The sequence below is a fragment of the Syngnathoides biaculeatus genome, chromosome 14 (assembly GCF_019802595.1).
Source record: "Syngnathoides biaculeatus isolate LvHL_M chromosome 14, ASM1980259v1, whole genome shotgun sequence".
Classification (NCBI taxonomy): domain Eukaryota; kingdom Metazoa; phylum Chordata; class Actinopteri; order Syngnathiformes; family Syngnathidae; genus Syngnathoides; species Syngnathoides biaculeatus.
The window spans coordinates 18870279-18893619 of record NC_084653.1 but is presented as its reverse complement, the minus strand read 5'-3'; the positions used below and the strand labels follow the sequence as shown (position 1 = coordinate 18893619).

Below are 23341 nucleotides of genomic sequence, written 5' to 3'. Positions count from 1 at the left end.
TTTAATATGGGAAAAAATTATTTAACTTTTTTTATTGAAAACTTGTATATTGTTATTCAATTTGGAATTTTCTAAAATGACAACATTAATTTCAGAATTCCTTTCTTGGAAAATTATTTCTTCTTGTAAAATTAGGGATTCTCACAAGCTGCCTCCCTTAGTAAACAACGTAAGAATAGATGCCAAAATTTGTACGAAATCCCTAATATGAAGAATTTCAACGGAAAACAGTTGGAATACTACAGAAATAAATGGAGACCCCCCCCAAAAAATCATAAAAAAAAATTGTTAAATTTCTAGAAATTCCAAAGGCAGAATCATTTTAAGGAATTTTATCAGAAAAATTACAGTAAAGTTGGATTTTCTGTTTTCTCTTTACATTCACAAAAAAAAAAAAGGTCTCGGAAATATATCAATTATTCTCATAAAATTACGTGGGATTTTTTTTCCTTCATAATATTAGGGATTTCGACAACATGCCCTGCCCTGCATTACCACTAAATAAGTGGGTACGCAATCCCTTGTCTTTCAGATAGACTGTGGGGAATATGTATAGTGTATTCTAAACATATCTAAACATCCCATATGTCCAACATTCCCCTCCTAAACGTCCAGAGAAATTTGTCCCCCCTTTGTGAGTTACTTTGGTTCGCTCCTACTTCCAGGCCCACCCTTCCTGATGAACTTACCCAACTCCCTCTTCACATGTAATATTTCAGTTTAAAAAATAGAAATGAAAAAAAAAAAAAAAAAAGCACTCTGCAGAAGTCACTTTGGCGTGTTTCAGTCGTGTAAGACGAAAGGAAGGAATGGAAGGAAGACTGGGGTGCTATTGCTTGGGACTCCTGACTATTTGACATTCTTACCAGACTCATCAAGTGACAGCTGGTGCTTGTTGGTCCTGTGCGAGGAGGGCGCCAATCCCGGGGGAGTCCATCACTGACAGGTAGTCTAAACATAGACCGGCTCACATCCTTCACCCGCTTCCTCGTCATCATCATCATCGTCTTCTTCGTCCTCATCCTCTTCCTCAGGACTGGGCGGCCCCTCACCGGCCTCCAGGGGCTTGGGGTAACGGAAGGGGCATCCATTGTCATCGAAGAACCTGCGGAAGGTGAACTCGTAGAAGGCGTGCTCTGGGTGCTTGCCGTGGGGCGAGCACAACGCGTCCAGGGCCCGGGTGCTGTCCCCGCTGTCACTCCAGGCCCCGGGGCTGCCCTCCTCATCCACTGGGTCAAAATTGGACGTGTCCATAGGGTGGGAGATCTTGGGTCGATAGGGGGCGGGCTGCTGGCGGAGGTTGTTGGAGAAGTCCACCTTGCTGAAAAAGGGGTGCGACTTAATCTCGCCAGCGCCGTTGGCACCCAGGCGGTCCTGGGCCGAGCAGCACAGGCGCCCGATGATGTCCACGGCTTCCGGACTTAGTTTCACTTGGGCGGGCACCTGTAGCGTACTCTCCCAGTTGATTACCTGGACAAACGACAGATAAATGAGTGATTATCCTGTGGGGTATGTTAAGAGCACCATGTGGTATGGGGTGTCTTATAAGTGATTACTGTAATTTTCCTCGACTATAATGTGCACCCCCAAAGTTGACCTAAAAAATTAAGAATTCTTCTATATGGTATATCCATACGTTTAGACGCTAATAAATGTGAGCCACTTAATTTGTAATTTGATCAATTTTAACCAGAAACATTACTAATAGTGAGATTTACTTGCTCTTTAATAATGTGCTAGCTTTTAAAAAATGGTAAGCGTAAACTTTTGTAATTTTCCAAACACAGGTTACTCACTTACTAAAAAAAGATATTCCTGCTTAATATAAATAATTAAAATAAAATATGCAAACACAAAATTGAAATATTAACCTCACTATGGATTTTGTACACTGTTCCACCCTTATTAATTGTGTTTTGTTGTATGGGTGTGTAGTAAGAGTGATATTCCTGTCATGTTGGATGTGTTAAGAGATTATTAAGAGTGATTATCCAAGATGGAAAGCGTTGGCCTCACAGTTCTGAGGTGCTGTGTTCAATCCCAACCTCCCTTGTTTGGAGTTTGTATGTTCTCCCCGTGCCTGCGCGGGTTTTTTCTGGGCACTCGAGTTTCCTCCCACATCCCAAAAACATGCAACGTTAATTGGACACTCTAAATTGCTCTGAGGTGTGATTGTAAGTCCGACTGTTTGTCTCCATGTGCCCTGCGATTGGCTTGCAAGGGTGTACCCCGCCTCCTGCCCGTTGACAGTAGGGATAGGCTCCAGCACTCCCTTGTGAGGATAATCGGCTAAGAAAATAGATGAATGGATTATCCCATTGTATGGTGTGTGTTCAGACTGATTATCCTTTGGTGCGTTAAAGCAATTATCCACTGGAGTGGGGTATGTTAAGTTAAATTATCTTGCGGTGTGGTTTGTGTTTAGAATGATTACCCAGGGGTGTGGAGTATTTTAAAAGTGATTAATCTATGCTGTGGGTTGTGTTAAGAGTAATTATAATGCTATTTAGTGTGTTATGAGTAATTATGTGGTATGAAGTATGTTAAGAATGTTTATCAATATTTCTGATTGAAAATCCTTGTGTGTGAGATCAACATGAACATTTGAACACAAATCGTAACCATTTATTCTGTTCAATACTTACAAATGCAATCTTTGTGTATTAATGATTTTCTTGCATTTATGTTAAATGGTAGAAAACACCAGGTTCCAACTTAAACAAATTTTGGTTACATTGCAGCTGTAGTCGCGGAACTGGTTGAGCTACTGCCTCCCCTCCTACTCTACCACCTTACATAAACCCACCTTAATCTGAGTCTCTGTGGGAGTGGGTGCCAGGAAGGGCGGCTGGCCCACCAGCATCTCAAACAAGATCACCCCTACGCTCCACCAGTCACACAATTGCGTGTAACCTAAAGACACACAACAGAAACCATAAATCAGTGCTTCATGGTTACCGCCACTGGATGAGATAGGTAATCGCGTTCCAGCGGTCCCACCTTTGCGCAGCAGCACCTCGGGTGCAATGTAGTTGGGCGTCCCCACGAGCGAGTGGGCCAGGCAGCGCTGGTGTTGCCGATTGGCCCGCTGTTCCAGCGTCATCAGCCGGTCTCCACACCGGCAGTTGGACACGTCATCCCAGAAATCGCTAGGCTCCATGCTGTCCTGTCTCACGTGGCTCCCTGCATGAGGTCACAGAGTGAGGGAGGCAAGTAACTAACCAACCATAGGTGGAAGTCATATAGTTTCAAAACCACGACCTCAAACCTTAGCAGTGATGAGTTTAGAATAACTTAATTGAAAAAGACGACTACAAAACGTGTCAACTGCAAAGCCGAGATTACGTATGCACCACAAAAGGATGTTTACGGTCATCAAGGTATAGAGCTTGTGGACGTGACATCACACCGTTTTCACGGCGCCATATTGCCGGTCAAATAGAGCTGCTCGACATTGTGGGAGACATTGAACCGGAAAGAATGTTACGGTTGAGAATATTTACAATACCTGATACCTGTTGTGCTGTTGGTTGTCACAACAGATGAGACAGATATTCAAAGGGGTCATTCAAAAGAAAGCTGAAAAGACCATAAACGATCGACGGATTTCGGCAATCAAACATGATGGATGGTGCCCAAGCAAAGTACACACACGCCTGTGTAGCGATCACTTCATTTCAGGTAGGAATTATTCTTCTCAATCTCATATTACCGAGAAGTATTTATAATGCCAAGTTGCCTCATTTGAGAACAATGCATGTTAAAAAAAGAGGTTAAGTGTAACCGCAATCGCTTCCATGTACGTTCAACAAATTTCATAGTTAATGAATGCGAGTTTGTGTAAAACCAGGGGTCAGTTATTTAAATATTGGTATTTGTATTGAATACTATCTGAAAAGACACTTCTGCGTTCACAAGCCGTCAAAACCGTCACTATGTGGAATTTATTCCTAATGAGAACAGATCCAGCAACAAAGTATTCGTATGGATCCAGAGATTTCTACGCTTTCAAACTTTTCCATGTAAATCTCGACGACTTACTCACCAGATCCATGTGCATATCCAGTTATCCAAGACAAGCGGAAGCAAATTAATAGTCCAATTTCTTATCGGCAAAAAAATCGATTTCGGCATTAAATACGGGTCCTCTGTGCCGAGTTTATCTAATTTTTCCACGTACCATCGTTTATTTTCACCTTCTAAATGTCTGACGGTATCGGACAAGACTCTGAGGATCGTGCTACAAGACATATTTTTGTGTCGTCTCCAACAGATTTAGCATTGAGCAATGCTTAGCTTGACCGGCAATATGGCAAGGTAAACAAAAGTCACGTGATTTTATGACATAGGTGCATGAGCTCTATAGATGTTAGCTAATTTACCTACTAGTGTTGAGGTATCTAAGTACCTTACCTTTCTGGTAGTACTTGGAGTTGTGAGTCCATCGGAAGCCCGTGCACAGGCCGAAGTCTGTCAACTTGATATGTCCGTCCAAATCGATAAGGATGTTGTCGGGCTTGATATCCCGGTGGATGAACCCCATCTTGTGGACGCTCTCGATGGCCAGTGTCAGCTCAGCCACGTAGAAGCACGCCAGTGTCTCAGGGAAGACGCCCATGCGGATCAGAAGGCTCATCATGTCGCCGCCGGGGATGTAGTCCATGACGAAGTACAGGCTGTCGCGGTCCTGGAAGGAGTAGTAGAGGCGCACTACCCACTCGTTGTCCGCTTCCGCTAATATGTCACGCTCAGCCTTCACGTGGGCCACCTGTGTCAATGTCCACCCGCATAAGATCAACCACAAATCCACCCAGAAATACATGACTTAAAAAAAGTTAGGGAAATTGGACCAAGGAGTGAAATTTTAGAATGAACCTAAAATGGATTTAATTCTTTACAGGTGAACTCAATTCAATATTCTCCAAATTTGTAGAGTCGAACTGTCAAATGCTTCAGTACTTTTGACATGACTTGTTTTCATCGATCAAGGAGCTTGAATTCTGATCCATGAATGGAAATTACATTTACTGAAACAGTTTTGATTGTCATCCTGTTGACATTTTACATCATGAGATCAGGACAGCTCCTCGCAGTTGTATAACAGTATGAGGCATCACCTGGTTCCTGTTTAGCACGTCCTTCTTGCGCAGGGTCTTCATGGCGTACAGAGCGTACGTATCCACCTTGCGTGTCAAACACACTTCCCCGAAGGCACCAATGCCCAGGGTTTTGATTTTGACAAACATGGACTTCTCCATCTTTGCGCGCCGCAGCCGGTTGTAGTTTGACTCCTTCTGGTTGAGCATCTTTCTCATCTGGTCCTGCTCCGCCTCAGAGAGGCCAGCCTGGTCATGGGGAACAGGAAGCATCAAAACATTTTTAGAAGTTGACTCATGGTGTTACTTCCAGTAACTGTACGACTAGGGATGCATGGTACTGGCAATCAAAAATGAAAAGATACCATGTGATTTTTGTGCTCCTGCTTTAAGAGTGACAGGCAGTAGCAGTCTGTGGGAACTATCCATCCATCCATTTTCTGAGCTGCTTATCCTTAAAAAGGTCTCAGGGGTTCTGGAGCCTATTCCAGCTATTATCAGGCAAGAAGCGGGGTACTCCCTGAACTGGTTGCCAGCCAATCGCAGGGCACATAGAGACAGACAACAGCCACACTCACAATCAGACCCAGGGGCAATTTAGTCGCCAGTCAATCCAGATTTTTGGGATGTGTGAGGAAACCGGAGTGCCCGAAGAAAACCCACGCAGGCACGAGGAGAACATGGACACTCCACACAGGCATGGCCGGGATTTGAACCCTGGTCCTAAAAAAACTGTGGGGCCAACGCTCTACCCAGTTGCTCTATGGTGCTGCCGGCTGTGGAAACTATCAAAAAAAAAAAAAAAAAAAAAAAAAACAAGGCTTAAAGTTTAGCACACTAATTGTTAATTTGACCTTTTTCAATGGGGAACATGTACAATAATTTTCTTTCATATTCCTAATTACGTATTATAATTCATATTTTGTCTTATCAGTATTGAGTATGTTTAAGATGGAAGTCAGAATTTGGTACAGTAACAACACTTCATCTCACCCTAAAAAAAAAACACCTCAAGAGGAGAATAAGCCAAATTCATGGGATGCTCACTATAAAGATCTCGTTGTCTGAAACAAACGCCACAGGCAAAGATTGTCCATAATTAAAGACAGTCATCCGCTAAGTGGTTTGTTTGGATTGTTGCTCCTAAATCCCACTTTAGCTGACCAAACCATTAGTGTTTATCTCGTCAAAAACGTCCCCAGTGGATATGGATGTTCAGAATGGCAGCTGTGTGTGATGTCAAAGCCTGAAGCAATGATATGACTTGTGATACTATTAAAGCTCCTCTTTCTTGGACTAATACATGGTCAGCCCGCAGCCATTCATAAGCCATTCATTTATTCATAAGACAGTCATATTTGTTCGTTCATGCATATTTAATAATTTACAGAGAGTATGTTCATTTTTTATGAAGTTTATTTATTTTTTTTATGAATGTTTGAATGCCAAATTAAAACGCACTAAATCACTTGACTACCATCTGCAAATTCACCTTGGGTTTTGATCATTGTTTTGGAAACTTGCCCCCTTGGCCTTTTAGAATTAAATTTGTTCAGTCCGTCATTATCATGTGTTGTCTGTTATCGGTCTTTAACAAGCTTTTCAATAATCTTTTTAAAAAAAAAAAAAACAACATACTGTATTAAGAAAGTTACCAGTACAGGATACCAGTTTTAGATTAAGATTCATCAAACAAGATCTCACAAAATCTCATCCCATATTGTGTTTGTATCAAGACATTGGCCAGAAATTGGGAAATTTTCACCGGTTTTCGGTTTCGAGTCTGCTTACAAAAGTGATCCACCATGTAGTCTTGATGGGAAAGTAAACAAAAAAATTTCACCTTTAAATAAACGTACCCATGTTAATAACCATGCGCAGAGTGAATTACAGTATTTTGTCCCCCAGTAACTCTGCCGGCAAGACAAATTTAACCAGCAAAATTAGAATGATGAGCTGTATTCAAAGTTACTTTTAGTACATGCTGAACACAACAAAAAAAAGTATGGTCTCTCAGTCTCTCAACATCGTCTTGAATACTTTGCTTCCATTTCCAATATCCTATCTTTGTGAAACTGGATTTTCGAGACTAACAGCAACCAAACTAAAACTGCAGAATAAGATAGACTGAGAAAAATATCTTTTGTAAAAATTTTTCTTTCCTGATTTGTTGCATTCCGTTACATAAAATCCATAAAGGTCTGTGGCAAGGTGTTGAGGACAACTGGCCCTTACCTTGGACATTTCCTGTTCCAGCTGAAGCCGGCGGTTGAGCTTCTGCTGGTAGGTCTTCATGACATTTTCAATGTGCTGCTCCATGTAGAACTTGAAGGCAAAGGGAGAGTAGGTCTTGATCCGGGATTCTCGCTTCTCCTCATCTCTGCCGTTCTTCCTAACTGGGACAGGCGACGTCTGGATCTGCTTCTTGTCTTTAACCGTTTTCTCAATCTTGCCAGCCTTTGCCTTCTCCTTAATCTGCTGGCATCCATCATCGGTCCCTCCGCTACCACTGTGCGTACTTCGAGAAACGGGACTACTGAGATCCTGAGTCCCTCCCAGAGCTCCAGCCCCCTCTAGGGCTCCATTCTCACTAGGTGACATAATGAGATTCTTGGGGTAAGGTGGCGGCGGACACCGGGGCTCCTGGGGAGGGTCCAGAGAGTAAGTGTCCTCTGGCATGTAAGCCAGTGGTTCTGCCGCTTCTTGGCCTTGGGCTGACATCCAGCTGGGGTGACACGGCCCCACTGCTGTCTTGGGTTCGGGTCTCATCACTCGAATGCTCTTGACTGGCTGTTGGATAGGTGGAGATGTGACTGCTGTGATCGTGTTGGGAGCAGCCAGGGAAGGATCCTGGGGAGCACTCATGGGAGGCCGAACACCGTTTGACACTGTGGAGCGGCTGTTGAAGGAGTTGGCCCTGCTGGGCACCCTGACCTCACACCTGAATGGAGCTTGGGGTTGGGGCTGTCTGGCTTGGGGAGGGCCTTCAGGACCTGAAGGCCCCGCCCAGTGGTGCTCATACAAGTCCAGGTTGAGGCTCGCCCTGGACGGTGTCATCAAGCCCTGGGGAAGATCTGGGAAGTCCGGTACCATGGGCGGGACCCCCCCTGGGGAACGGGACATCATGTGGACCTGGTGTGAGGTGGGGCTCGCCTGACGTGGGTGTGAGTGAGGAGGCAAGTACATATTAATGGGGTATCCCCCCGCACCTCCTCCTGGACCATTCTGCACCATGGCACCTTTACCTTGGATGTTGACATAGTTGTCTGGGGCAGCTATGGGGGATGGAGCCATCTTGTTCTGAAAGGAGGCAGTTCTCTTGATTCCATAGGCTGTGGGCTCCATTAAGTGAGGCCGGGGGTGGCCATAGTCATAATGGGGGCTCTGCACTAGCCCCCCTGGTGGTAACGGTTGACCGGGGACATTGTAGCTCATCATGGGCCCGTGTTGCTCCATACCAGGAGGATACCCTTTCTGCTGTCCCCCTGGGGGGTACATGGTGTTGGGCGGGTTACTCTGAGGTGCCATCACTGGTGCATAGTTACCCATGTTGGGCGGTCGACCCATTGGGTTCCCCATGGTGGGGCCCTGTCCCGTTCCAGAAGGTGGCATCATGTAGTTCATGATAGGGGGAGCGCTCATGTAGGGTCTGGACATCTCACCTTCTGGACAATATCCGGCCACACCCTCATACATGGGGTGATAAGGGGGCATAGCACCAGCAGCTTCACCTGCAGCCTCAAGCGAGGGACGGTGCTCCATTGAGGGGGGCATGCCAGCTTTTCCTAACAAGGAAACAAACATTTTAGTAATCTGAATGTTTTTTTGTGGGGTGGGTGGGGTTACTTTTTAATGTAAAATTATTGGGATACAATTAAGATGTTTTGACAGAAGCCCCATAAGTGCATACCTGGCGAAGTCTGTTTGATAACGCGGACAATGAGCTCGTTGCGAGGGTCCAGGTACCCCATTTTACTGATATATTCTAGGGCTGCCTCAATGTTCCTGCTCCCAGTTTGCTTCAGCGCTCGGACAGCCATTTCCTGCGGAACACAGAACAGAATGTGAGGATTGCCACCGAGGCAACACTAAACAACAATCCTGTTCGCTCTTTTTTTGTGTGTGTGTCCTGGTCAGCTGTTATATCAAACAGAATGGAGAATCTGCATCACCTTTATGGTAGCACAGTTTTACTGTCTCACAGTGGAGTTTTTGCGCTTCCTCTGTGATTTGGAATTTTAATTGAAGTTTATTTAGGGTCAGAGTTGATCAGTCAAACAACAGAATTTCTGAGGGGTTGAGCGAGACAAAGACAAAGAGCTAACTATAAACAGAATGAGAAAAGTAAATCATTCCATTTCTACAACAAAAACATTAAAAATGGATGTTGCATGAGACTGTATCTGTACCTGTGACAGGAGGAAGGGACAAGATAGGACAGGACAAGAGAAAAAAGCATGCAAGATAGGTATCGTGACCCCGGCTATGCTACTGAAATGTGGTGGGACTGACTCATTTATAGAAGTCTTTAGAAATGAAATGCAAGTGTGGGGGAGACACATAAGCAATTCACCTATGCATGAGTTGTTTGTTGCAATAAATGAGTGGTTTCACATCCACTGAAAGAATTCCACGAGTGTGTTCCTACGGATCCCTGAAAGTGAATTCCTACCGTGATGCATGCAAAAAAAAAAAACAAAAAAAAAAGATAGAAATGTCCTATAATTGCTGTGCCTGCAACGCAGAGGCGAAGGACACCATCAATTAAGGACAGGACCGGGACGAGGGGTCCACCCGAGAGCAACACTGCGGACAGGATACGTCCCATGCCAAGGGACCCAGGCCAGTCCGCCGGCCCCTCCAAAGCTCCCGACAACTGGGCAGCCGGTGATGGCCACAGAAACACAATACCACCCCCCGGCCATTCCCACAATCATGAAACCCCCCACTCCCCCCCAATACACACACGCACACACAGATGGGTGTATGTGGTGCATTAAAAGAAAGAGAAAATCCAGGGGATCACCATCCCAGCACCTACGGGACATAGGTGAGCCACCATCACACAACCATTACTCCCAGAAAGGTCACCCCCTCCCTCCCCGCCCCCATCCCGGAGATCAGGATTAAGTGAAAAATGTCCACCCCCACAGAAGCTGGAACAGGGTTAAGAGAAGAAAATCCCCACTCCAAGCATGTGTCCACTCACCATGCAAACAGATCTATGATGTATGGGATTTTTAAAAACAATAAGAATGACAACTAAATGAATAGAATAAATAATCTGACAACAACAACACCGACCTTGACAACAAAGAATGCAGAACTCAAAAGTCAATTTTCACACATGGGAAAGTATTCTTGGTATTGCCAGAAGGCACACTCCATAGTCAAAAAAATAAAGAGTCTAGATCCATCTATTCTCCAAGTTTATCCCGTTCAGGGTTCAGATGGAGTCTATCCAAGATGACTGAGCAAAAGGCTGACTACTACCCTGGACTGATCGCCAGTCAATCACAGAGCTCCTAAAAAGAGAATATTTACACTCACATTCGCACAGAGTGTAAAATAAATAAAATGTATCTGCAATGAAGTTACGCAGGTGTACCACTCTTAACAACAGTACACCCCAAACCAGGAGTACTCAATGCGTCGATCGCGAGGCAGTCTTGATCGACAAAAAAAAACGTCAGCCAATGGTCCCTCTAAACTGTGTGCGGGTGTGCAATTGTGCACCCCTGAAGCAGTCTCTTCACAGATATTCTGAAGTGCGCGCAAAAATCATATGCAAATTGGAAGTAAAACATACAGCTATTCAGTTTGTGGCATTTTGCAATGTGATTCAATGAGTGAAGGATGAGTGGTTGTAACATCCAATACCACAATTCCCATACCTACTGTAAAAAATGAAAAGAGGAAGCCACTGGTTTGTTTTCGGCAGCACACGGAACTTTGTCTAACAACGACCGCTGCTCCGTGCACTTTCTTTTTCCTAGTTTACCTTACACCCATCTCCAATCTTGAAGACGCACACTCATAATTACAAATGTTACGGTACTTACGCAGCCCATCAATGTGTTTTATAATGACAGCGTCCACCACCGCTGCTTTAGTTAGCAACACAGTCTGGGCAACATATAGCAAAGACAAGAGAGACATGCATCTTATGTTTACTTTTGATATTAATGGGGAAAGTTAAAAAAGAAATGCTGTTGTTTTAAGATGCAATGACTGTCGGAGTATGTGAGTCATCGAAGAAAAAGTGATTAAACTCGAGATTTTCTCTTGTCCGAGTGGGAAAGGTCTGGTCTAATTTTAAAATTCCACCTTAGCACAGCCTGATCCAGGATGAAAGCGCAGACAATACAGTGCACAAAAAGCTAATTCTGTATTTCAAATATTTATCTATAGCAAAATATATCATATAACATTAATAACATAACACTGGGAGAATCATTCGTCGTCGTCCCCCTGTCGTCAGTAGCTCGCGAAAGCCTGGCTGCTTAAAAAGTAGATCTTGGGGTAAAAAAAAAAGTCTGGGCACCCCTGTCGTAAACACTTGAAAAATATGAACGTGCCCTCTTGATAAAGTTCACTTCTATAGATTTCTAATTTACCATACTACCATCAGATTTAATGGTCTATCTTCATCTCATGTACCATATTTATAACAGATTTGATGTCTATATTCTAGAGCTAATGTAATTTACAACTACATAAATCCCTGTAAAATGTTTACACCACAATCTTGATTATATACCTGAAATTTAACATATTTATCTCATATTGTTTTATACAGCTTCCAGAGCACTGATTGTTCTGGAATGTTTGGGGAACACAAAAACATTCCTGTATCCATCTGAGAAATCTCCAAATCAGCATGTATCAGCAACAGATGGTCCAGGAACCACACAAAAGGCACAAGTGGGTCAAACGGCTCAAGACGAGACGCGTAATTTGTGGTTTGGGAGTCATTTTTTTCTTCCCTTTCAATGTAGGTCATTGCTAAAAAAAGACAAGCCGATCCATGGCCTGTATCATGAAAAAGGCAAAAAGGGAAGGGCGAGGGAAAGTGTCAAACTGACACGTAAAAATCTTTGGTAATAACTGTTGTTATGGCACGTGAAAAGGTCGTCACAGCAGTGTGACACGGGAGGGTGGGGTCCACCACCCAGGCTGGAAAAACATTGTTATATTGTTATGTTATTCTCTTCCTTGGTGTTAGCCTTTAGGTCTGGATTTTACTATCATCACCATCATTCCTGGATGACAATGAGATAACCCGGCCTGAATGTTTTTGTTGCATTTTTCAAGTGCATTCCTGATCTGATAACTCCAAGGAGAGTAAAAAAGGAAGTGCAGAACCACCCAACAGATTCCTGCAAAGTGGCCAACGCTGCACTTTTGCTACAAATGGGAGTTTCCTGACAATACAATGCACCACCCAAAATATTCATGTAGGATGCCAGATTTTTTTTTTTATTTTTTGCAAAATAAATTGCTACAATCTCAATTTATTTAATTGATGACATCTTAGGATCAATTCCAAAAAGCAATTTTCTCATTTCTAAGCACCCCGACCCTAATATGAAATGCAGACATCCTCAAAGCCAAAACTGTTGACAAAACTATTTTATTTAGAATCTTTACTTTGTTTACAAACAATCTACACTATTTGGAAACATAATCTGGAGATATTAGACAACAGAACAAAAAAGAAAAAGTTGCATTCTTCTGTAAATACTCAAATCCTGCAGGTGGCAGTTATGTCCATTAACAAGCATGAGTATGTGGCTGAATAACACATTCTGGGGGTCCTCCATTTAGGATTTTTCTAGTTCTGTTCCAAATGCACTGATGTACCCCAAATGAGGAATATACCATCCGTCTTGATAAGCATCTCTACTAAATTTTCTTCTTCTTTTCCTTTCGACTTGTCCTGATTAGGGGTTGCCACAGCGTGTCATTTTTTTTCATCTAAGCCTATCTCGTGCATCTTCCTCTCGAACACCCAGAGTCTTCATGTCCTCCCTTACCACATCCAACCTTTTCTTTGTTCTTCCTCTCACTCTTTTGCCTGGCAGCTCCATCCTCAGCACCCTTCTACAAAAATACTCTCTTGCCTCTGGACATGTCCAAACCATCTAAGTCTGCTCTCTCTAACTTTGTCTCCAACACATCCAACTTTGGCTGTCCCTTTAATTAGCTCATTTCTAATTCTATCCAATCTGCTCACTCCGGTCGAAGAACCACAACATCTTCATTTCTGCCACCTCTAGTTCTTCTTCCTGTTGTCTCTTCAGTGCCACCATCTCTAATCCGTACATCATGGCTGGCCTCACCACTGCTTTATAAACTTTGCCCTTCATCCTACTGGAGACTCTTCTGTCACATAAGACAGCAGACACCTTCCAACTGTTCCACCCCACTTGGACCCGTTTCTTCACTTCCTTACCACACTCTCCATTGCTCTGTATTTTGGACGCCAAGTATTTGAAGTCGTCCACCCTTGCCATCTCTTCTCCCTGGAGCTTCACTCTTCCCCCACCGCCCCTCACATTCATGCACATATATTCTGTGTGCCTCCATCTTTCTTCAATTGTTCCTACACCTGCTCCCTGCTTTCACTGCAGATCACAATATCATCTGCGAACATCATGCTCCAAGGGGAATCTAGTCTAATCTTATCTGTCAGCCTATCCTTTACTACCGCAAACAGGAAGGGGCTCAGGGTGGATCCCTGATGCAGTCCCACCTCCACCTTGAATTCTTCTGACAAACCTACGGCACATCTCACCGGTGTTCTGCTGTCCACATACATGTCCTGTACTATTCTAACATATTTCTCCGTCACACCGGACTTGTGCATGCAGTACCACAGTTCCTCTCTTGGTACTCTGTCATAGGCTTTCTCTACATCTACAAAGACACAATGTAGCTCCTTCTGACCTTCTCTGTACTTTTCCACGAGCGTCCTCAAGGCAAATAATGCATCTGTGGTACTCTTTCTAGGCATGAAACAGTATGGCTTTTGACACAATAGAAGAGAAAGTCCAGTGTTAAAACTTGACACCCCTATGACAACACAGTGTAATAACCTGAGATCCCACGAAATGGGCCTCTGTAATTTGGAACGTGCACGTTAACACAGCCAATGCAAGTTGTCCTATTCACATGATGAGGTGTGTACAGATGCCAGCAAATTTTCTATGACAAAAAAGGGATGGTGCACGATGAAACTACTCCTGATTAGCTTGGATGCATTTTTCTTTAAATTTCCAGACAAAATGAACTGTAAACCTCCACGTGGCAGGAGTGACCGTGTCACAATCCACTGTTCAAAGAAGATTTACAGAGAAAAAATATAGATGGCAGAGCACAAGATCCAAACCACCCGGAGAAAACCCACGCAGGCCCGGGGGGAGCATGCAAACTCCACACAGGTGAGGCCGGATTTAAACCCGGCTCCTTAGAACTGTGACAAAGATTTGCTAACTAGTTGGCCACCCTGCGTCAATTAACATTTTTCCCTTTGATTTTTGGGGGGAAGAATTTTCTTTCGATTGATAAACATACGGTGGAAGAAAAGTGGCCAGTGCCCACAGTCAGTGTGACCACTTGACAATTTAAAAAAAAAATATATAAATAAGTTCCCTCTAATGTAAGATCAGTTTTAAGTTTGAATCATACCATTTTATCTGGCAGGAGGTCCACAGTGCCACAAAGCATGCTGCGAGCATGTAAATAGCATTTAAAGTGCATGTTTAGTGTCAATTATTTCTCGAGTGATTTCATTTGTTTAATTATTTGATAGTTACGCTATTCTGTTTGTTGTGGTGTTATAATTTTAGTTTCGTTAAAGTATACAACATCGTCAGTAATGACCTGCCTCCCCAAGCATTGTGTGGGGCAAAGTGAGCTTCTTCTGCTTACAGATATAAAAAGCAATTATTCTTCTGTGCCAGGGGTAACCAATGCCGTGCCCGCGGGTGCATGGGTGCCCACGAGGCATGTTCTAAATATAGCACAGGTCACAAATTATTAATATTATTTGTGCTTTAAATTTTTAATCTGATCTGCTTACATCATTTTTTTAATAATGTCATATAACACATTTATATGTTTGTTAAGTATAAGAAATTTTGTTATTTTGGAAGTTTGCTGCAAAAAGGTCATGTAGCCCTTCATACGATCAGTCCTCACAAAGTGGCCCTCAGCCTCGAAAAGGTTTGTGACCCCTGCTCTGTGCCTTGTGAGCGCCATCATATGGTAGCTTACATACACATTAAAACATGTGCTAGCATGCATGCCAACAATATAACCTGTGTGTTCAAGTGTACTTCATTGGACAAGTCACACAACAACGGTTCACATAAAGGTATGCTGTCCATTTTGGAGAGAATTTAAGACTTTCAAGTGCATTTTACAGTTGCAAAAATATGGTACACAGCATACATACTGTATATTAAGACTGCATTCATTATTCGCAGATTCTCGTTATTTGCTGAGGTGTAAGGACGGTAACCCCGGCGAACAACGGGGCCTCAATGTAGATGCAATCTGTTTCAGGCTCAAACTGGCACCGTTATAAGATAGTTAAATATACAAGCAAAGTTTTTTTTTTTTTTTCTGAAGGACGCAAACAGTAAATACACACTGCCAATAAGTCACATCATGTTTTGGTTGTACATATGTAAACAGATGCAGAGTCCACAGGAAGGACAAAACATGGACATACACATGTAACACTTTACAACCAGGACGTCAACACTTACACATGCAATGCAAACATTTTGAAACTACGTAAACACAACTAAATACTCAGTACGACATGCACATCCCACACACAGTATTTACAGTTTCATACACATTGCAAAGAAACATTTTTAATAGTTGTGCACACTCATTACAATACAATGACACGGTACAGCCAAATATACATGCACACACACACACACACACACACACACACACACACACACATTCCAAATGCAACCATTACAAACACACACACACCCATTAAAAATACATATACACTCACTAGATACACACAAATCCACATGGTGCATACACATATTACAATAGACATGTACACACACACACACTTTTATTGCTACATAAAATGTCTTCAACTCACAAAAATGCACACTTTACAGGTATATACAGTACCCACTCATGACAGTCACACATACCAGGGCTACATACACACACACACGCAAGCATGTACAGTATATCTATACACACACACAATATTTTTCCTGTGTTGTCAATGTGCCACATACCGCTCCCACCAACCACCCTCCTCTCTCCCCCTCTAAAACATTTCCTCCTCTGTGGTTATGCAACCAGCCACATTACTGGCTATTTTGCAGCTGGAGAAGTCCAGCAAGGAGAAGTCAACGGGAGCTGATAAGATGCCTTTGGACTACATATGCACAACAAACAAAGTCACTTAATAGTGACATACCTACTTAATAGTCACTTAAAACATAAACACACACACCGAAAAAAACTACACTCATCAACAGAAAGCACATAACACACAGCGCGCACACACACAAAATGCAAGAACACATACGCAACATACAAAATCATACGTGAAAAGGTTTGGCGCTGGTGGCGACCACACGGAATTGATCCACCCTGCTGCCATTGAATGTGGACTTCCTGCTTTGACAATGGGGGCAGGAGCAGCACACACAGGGCCAGGATGTGGCCTCCATTGTAAAATCATAATAATAAAGATGCTCTCCAATATGTTAGCGTAAACTAAGAGTTAGCCTTACACCCTTATTAAATTTTGACATCATAAAAATACAACTATATGGTTTATAAAAAATAGAACTTTATTTTGTAAGATCCAAATATTTATCGTGGAAAATTCTTGTCGCTTATTCCAACCTTTTTTCTTGAAAAAAAAAAAAAAACAACTATTTAGAAAAATGACAATAAATAGAGCAAGTTTTTCTATTCCTATGGTATTATACATGGTGTTTACATTGAAAATAACTAGTTAATGGTGAGAGCACTGGCAAACAAAAATAAATACAATGGCCCCTATTCCATAGTTTTGGTCTTTGAAATGATATCTGCAGATTTCTTTTTTTTATTTTTAGAAAAAAATAACTCAGCAGTAATTTTAGGCTCATTTTCTGATGAAATTGATTTTCAGCAATTTTTTGACTTGATTACATTTCGGACACGTAGCGTGACACGTAGATGGCAGAATGTGAGGGCATTTTCCTAGTGAACTATGTACAGTATTCTACAGTGTAATTGTTGCCTATATTGAAAGTCTAGATGTTTGTTTATACATTGAGTGAAAATAGTGATTGTGAAACATGTTGGAAGGTATCTTGTTCAAAATATTGACAGCTAAAATGCCATGAAGTAAACCTGGCATTTCTTATTTTATCAAAGCGTTTCTGTGTCGTAACCGAATTTCGATGTACGTCCCACGTCTGAGATGCAAAAAAAAAAAAAAAATGGGACATGTTAAACTGGGTGAGTCCGCGTCCACAAAGGCCCAGCTTTGCTTTCCTCAAACAATAATTCCGACATACAAAGGTCAATAACTGGCAAATCGCGATCTGCGAATGAACTCAGAAGCAGTCCCATAAGTACTCACACCGTAGCCAAAAAGAGATTGCTAGAGTGACAGGGCAAAACAGATAGAGAGAGTAAGAGCAATGAATTAAGAAATATTGTATGACCAGCATAAAAGATAGCGTAACAAATGTAATACAAATCTGTAATGTAGCGGGACCATGAAGCAAGAACCGTTACGTAGTAGAGGATTACTCTTTCTGTATTCTGTGATGATAAATTTCAGGGACTCATTGTTCCAGGGTTGGAACCCATCGTTTCCATGACATGCGCATCCAGAACTCACATTGTATCAAGTGTAAAATGATCCATGGAGGAACGTCGAGCTTTGCAGATTTATTTCTGCATTTATGCACGAATTTCGTCAGATCACTTTTCTATTCATTACACCATAACCGCCTCTAAGATCTCCAAGCAGAGTGTTTCTATAGCTGAGAATGTGTGACAGATGTGGACTTTGGCTGGTTGTCATAACGTCGGACGATGAGTGCATCGCTCTCCCGGCCAAAAACATTACATTGCTTTATGGCTCAAATCTGCAGCCGATCTTCACCCAAATTTACGGGGTACATCCCTACTTATGCCCACGAATGCCTTGAAAATATTGGAACAATTGGCCTAGTATTTCCGCTTTTGTGGAGCAAAATATTTTCCTCTCCATAGACCATTTTGCACGAGACTTGCAACGATTAGGCACTCGCACTTTTTAATGATGACACCGAAAAGAATTAGTGATTTTTCAGTATATTAAATTTGCAATTGTGCTTAAATATAATTTTGGAGTCTTGGTTTTCGTTTATATGATGCAATGATATGTGACACCAATATAGAGGTGTGATGCTATCAATGAAGAGGTTAAGGAAATAAGGATGAGGTGGTGAGGATGTCAGTAGGATGGAAGAAGAAGACTCTGCTTAGGGAGATTATGAATATGCAGGTAGAAGGAAAAGAACAAAGAGGACGGCTAAAAAAAAAAAAGAGAGACTTAAAGAATATGTAAATCAGAATTTGCTCCACTACAGAGAATGATAAATGAGTAAATACTGTCACTTTATAGAACAAAACACTCCTTGTACCGCAACGGCTATGCCGTGAATTTGGTCTTTGCTTCTGCCCTCTATCTCACACAAAGACCACAGGGGTGTGCAGATTTTTTATATGAAAAAGGAGTGCTCCAAATGCATTTTGTTGGTTGATAATTTCTCCTAAAATGATTGATTTTGGAAATGACTGTCACTTTAAATTTTCCATCCATTCATTTTCTCCACCGCTTATCCTCACGAGGGTCACGGGGAGTACTGGAGCCTATCCCAGCTGTCGACGGGCAGGAGGCGGGGTACACCCTGAACTGGTTACCAGCCAATCGCAGGGCACATTGAGACAAACAGCCGCACTCACAGTCACACCTCGGTGCAATTTAGAGTGTCCAATTAATGTTGCATGTTTTTAGAATGTGGGAGGAAACTAGAGTGCCCGGAGGAAACCCACGCAGGCACGGGGAGAACATGCAAACTCCACACAGGCGGCTTCGGGATTGAACCCGGGACCTCAGAACTGTGAGGCCCAACGCTTTACTAGCCGAGTCACCGTGCCGCCCACTTTAATTTTCTTGAACGGTACATCAAGAAAACATTTTTGGTGGAATATGGACTACGAAGACCACATATATCATTTTAGTGGCATTAAGATTATGAGGAGGTTCTTGGAAAAACAAAAAATACTACATTAGTGAACCCCTTGTCTCATTGCCATTTTCCCAACGTAGCAGTTGAAAGGTAACAAGTTTTGCTAACTCAGCGTCGAGGGAGAAAATACCGAACTGAAATACAGTGGAAGGAAAGGAAAGACATACTGTAGTAGTAGCGTTCGAGAAACTGTGGAAATGTCACCTGGTCACATCCGGCGTTGACGAGCTCCTGCAGCATCTGTCGGTTGACCTCAACGGCTGGTTGACCGGACCCTGACGAGGCTCCCGACTCGTTGGCAAAGGGCATGAGCGACTTGCGGATCTCACGGAGGGCACTTTGGTAGTTATTGAACTTCTGCGGCGGCCGAACGGGCTGCTGCCGCCCGGCCGAATCCTTGCCACCCTTGCAGTCGGTGGGGCGGCCGGCGCCTTCGGCCCGCTGGCCACCCCCGTGTAGCGCGTGGCTCACCAGCTTGGCTGGCTGCTTTAGGCCCTCCTTGATTTCCTGGAGCCGTTGACGTGTATTGCCCATGTAGGGTGCCGCTGGGAACGTCTTAGGCCTCATGGCCGCGGTGCCCGTGGGTCGGGCAATACAGCTGTCGCCGTTGGTGAGTAACCTAAATAGATAATGAAGACTCTCGTGTAGCGGATCAGAGATTGGTGTTGTTTGTTTGTTTTTCTAGGGCCCTGAGGGTAGCGGTGGGGGTTCTACAGGTGCTCCATGTTGTGGCTTTCAAGGCTCGGGTTCCATCTTATTCCAGGAAATGCAGCCGCTCGCGAGGGTCCCACTGAGCCAAACCGTGACGCTGCAGATCTGCTCCTGTGGAGGAAGGAGGGCAACAAAGAGTTAATGCCTGGACCAGTCTGGCACCAAAAGATTGCACCAGCATCAAAAATGCGACAAAACAGATGTTGGACGAGACTTGATGAGGATGGCCCGGATGGAATGGAGAGTTCCCGTGGAATGCCAAATGTCCACCTTTATTGTCTCCTGCCCAAGCGGAGTCCCCGCCCCCGAACCCCTTGCGGTAAGGACATACCACAGTCGCACAAGTCAGCGTGTCACCGCATACTTGTACGCCGCGGTCATCGGAGTACACTCGACAATCACCAGTGGAGAGTCCGACACATCTGACGTGCAAAACAGATCTGCAGAGGGAGGAACCGTTTGGAATTTCTCACATTTCTGCATGAATCGAACATCAAAAATGTAGTCTGAGCTTCATCCAAGTCATAAGTCTTCATAAGTCATCAGCCTACTTAGTCTAATAAAAAAAAACAATTTTTTGTTCAGGTCAGACACCAAAGAAAAACAAAAACAAGTGAACCCTTAGATTTAACAATCGTTGGTTGAACCTCCTTTGACAGCAATAACCTCAACCAAATATTTTTTAAATTTACAACTCTTATGTGTATCTATCTGAATAAATTGTGGACCATTCCTGGACCAAAAGACAGCTCCTAACTCACAAAACATGAAAGTTGTGGCATTTGTAAGTCAAGCTGCCACCGTGCATTTAAAATAAATATAAATACTCCGACATCAAAATGGAATGTGTGAAAAATGTAATAAGAGCCGGGGACAAAAGTCTGGTGTTAATATTTCTGTAACACGGGGGGGATCAGCCAGAGGCGATCAAGGGCCATCAACAACAACATTGAAGCATTTTTACAAGTACCAAGTAATGAACAGACGTACATAAGGGGAGCGATACTGGCGTCGTTGTAAAGGCACCCAATTATTTTAGCATAATTCTGATATAAAACTACATTTCATGCAAGTACTTAGTGGTGACTTAGAAGTGTCACAGGTTGCATCGTTTCAGAGCAAGAAGTCATTGCTTTTTTTATTTTATTTTTTTATGCTGCGAGCGAAAATTTTAGTGGGATTCTGATCTGCTGGCACTCAAGTGATATTAAAAAAAAATCCTAAAAAAACGTTTTTTAAGCAATGAAATAAAAATACCATGGGTATTAAAAGAGAACCTTGGGGGATATCGCTAAAAGTGTGGTAGTGTATTTTTATGGGTGCGACAGGGGCTAATTAGCATTCCTACCTCAATAAGTAATTTTTGGACCTCTTTCAGGTCAAAATGGGATACAGGTATGATGTCAAAGTGTATTACCTCAAATCTGAACCACACAAAGGTGGCAGTGACAACACAGTGTACACCAAAAATGACCAAAATGTTCTCTTTCCAGCAATGGAGCGAGCCTAGCTTTTGCGTGTTCACAAAATGTCAAGTGGACAAGGCAATAGTGATGACACAGTCTAGTGTACCCCCCCCCAAACAAAAAAAAAAAAAACCCAAGACAAAAAAAAAAAAACACGAGAATAAAGGTTTGGTGTGTTCTAGAATTAACAAAATAATGGGTGTTCCCAAAATGTCAAGGGTATAAAAACAGAACCTTATGGGACACCCCTAAGAGTGTGACAATTTTAACATTCACTTTTTCCCCCTCTGAAATAATGATACAAAATAATACATTTGCATTAAAACAATAATGTACCATAATAAAGTGACCCAAAATGACCAATAGATGTATATTGCACCTTTTCCAGGTTCCAAAAGCAAAAGTGACCACACAATGAACCCAAGTACTTTTTTTTTTTTTTTACTACAACAACATTCTTGACACAAACCAAGATTTTGGCCTCACCAATGACCCCATTTTAACAAGAATTACATGAAATGATTGCAAGTATACATTGTCTATAACGGCAGGAGAAGCTAAAAACAACAGAGTGAGCGAGGTTGCGAATTAGCACCCCCCCCCCCACCACCCCCGACATTCGTCCCCTCGCCCCCTTCACGCAGGACAGTAGGAAAAAAATGTGGAAACCCAAGTTCGGCTCACTTTCAGGTTGCTCTGCTTGCCTTGAAAACAAGTTTAAGAGGCAGACGCCTACTTGTAAATGGTGCGAAGTCGCCATTTTGTCACTTTTTTTGTTGTTGAAAAGACCACCACTTACATCACTAGCACCGCAACACTCCCGTCCCCCAAAAAGTACAGTCCACCTACCATGTGATGCAAAAGTAGCGATTAAGTCTTCTTTTAAAACTCCTCGTCGGGCTTCGGAGCTATTCGTCTGGCTCAGAATGGACGAAAAGGGGACGGGGAGGACGAATAAGTAGTAATAGTAGTAGTAGCAATGATGGTAACGGACTCCATTTTCTCCAACAGGCTGAAAGTGAAGTTAAAAAAAAAAAGTTGGACACTCGCTGCATTGTTAACATTCCACAGGTCACGTGATCACGCCAATGCGCGTCACAGCAGGGCCGAACAAAGATCGTCTACGCAGACAAAGATGTTCTGCTCCGGTACCGCTGGACGAAAAGTGCCAAAATAAATTCGAGCGAAATAATATTTTCAGAGTTGCGAAAAATTGAGTTCTTTGTCTGGAGGAATGGCGTCTTCCTGACGGATTGGACTTTCAATCATTACTGTACTCGTTCGACTGTGACTAATAAAAGTTCTTCCAAGTTTCAGCCAAGCAATCTCAGAAGATCTTGGTTTTGTTCCTAGGTTGATGGTACACATTTTGGACCCAAGCAAATATTATAGAGGTATTGTTAAAATATTACGTTACAACCGAACTATGGTTTAACAGTTTTTTAAGGAAGTTTAAAAACAAAATAAAGCTTTAAAAAAAAACTACATTAATAAATCGCTCAAATTTCGGGGGAGTATTTCAGCAAATGCGTTTGTGTACCAGTGTCTAAACTTCTGTCTTTGAAGAAAATAATGGGGAAAAAAATCCAAAACAACCCTTCTGTCATATTGTTCTGGCATCTAGCAACTACAAAAAAAAGTTGATTTAAAACAGGAAAATTTAGTCTAATTCCATGTCAGGCAATGATGGGGGGAGGGAGGGAGGCTTCTTATTATATAGTATATGCAAGGCTCCGGTTTCAAATGTATCTGATGAATAATATAATTATTATTTTAT

General features: G+C 42.7%; 1 protein-coding gene across 2 annotated transcripts; it reads right to left on the bottom strand.

Moving 5' to 3' along the window:
* Positions 1 to 941: 941 nt before the first annotated feature.
* Positions 942 to 19954, bottom strand: lats2 (large tumor suppressor kinase 2). Of its 2 annotated transcripts, XM_061840761.1 has the most exons (8): positions 19592 to 19954; positions 9007 to 9139; positions 7332 to 8881; positions 5118 to 5345; positions 4414 to 4768; positions 3001 to 3183; positions 2807 to 2913; positions 942 to 1470 (listed from the first exon to the last, which is right to left on the bottom strand). In XM_061840761.1, exons 1-8 carry the CDS (start codon positions 19952 to 19954, stop codon positions 952 to 954), a joined length of 3438 nt encoding a protein of 1145 aa, XP_061696745.1. In that variant the 3' UTR covers positions 942 to 951. The 2 variants fall into 2 exon arrangements, with proteins under 2 accessions (XP_061696745.1, XP_061696744.1); XM_061840760.1 differs by having other exon boundaries at positions 2807 to 3183.
* Between the last annotated feature and the right edge of the window lie 3387 nt (positions 19955 to 23341).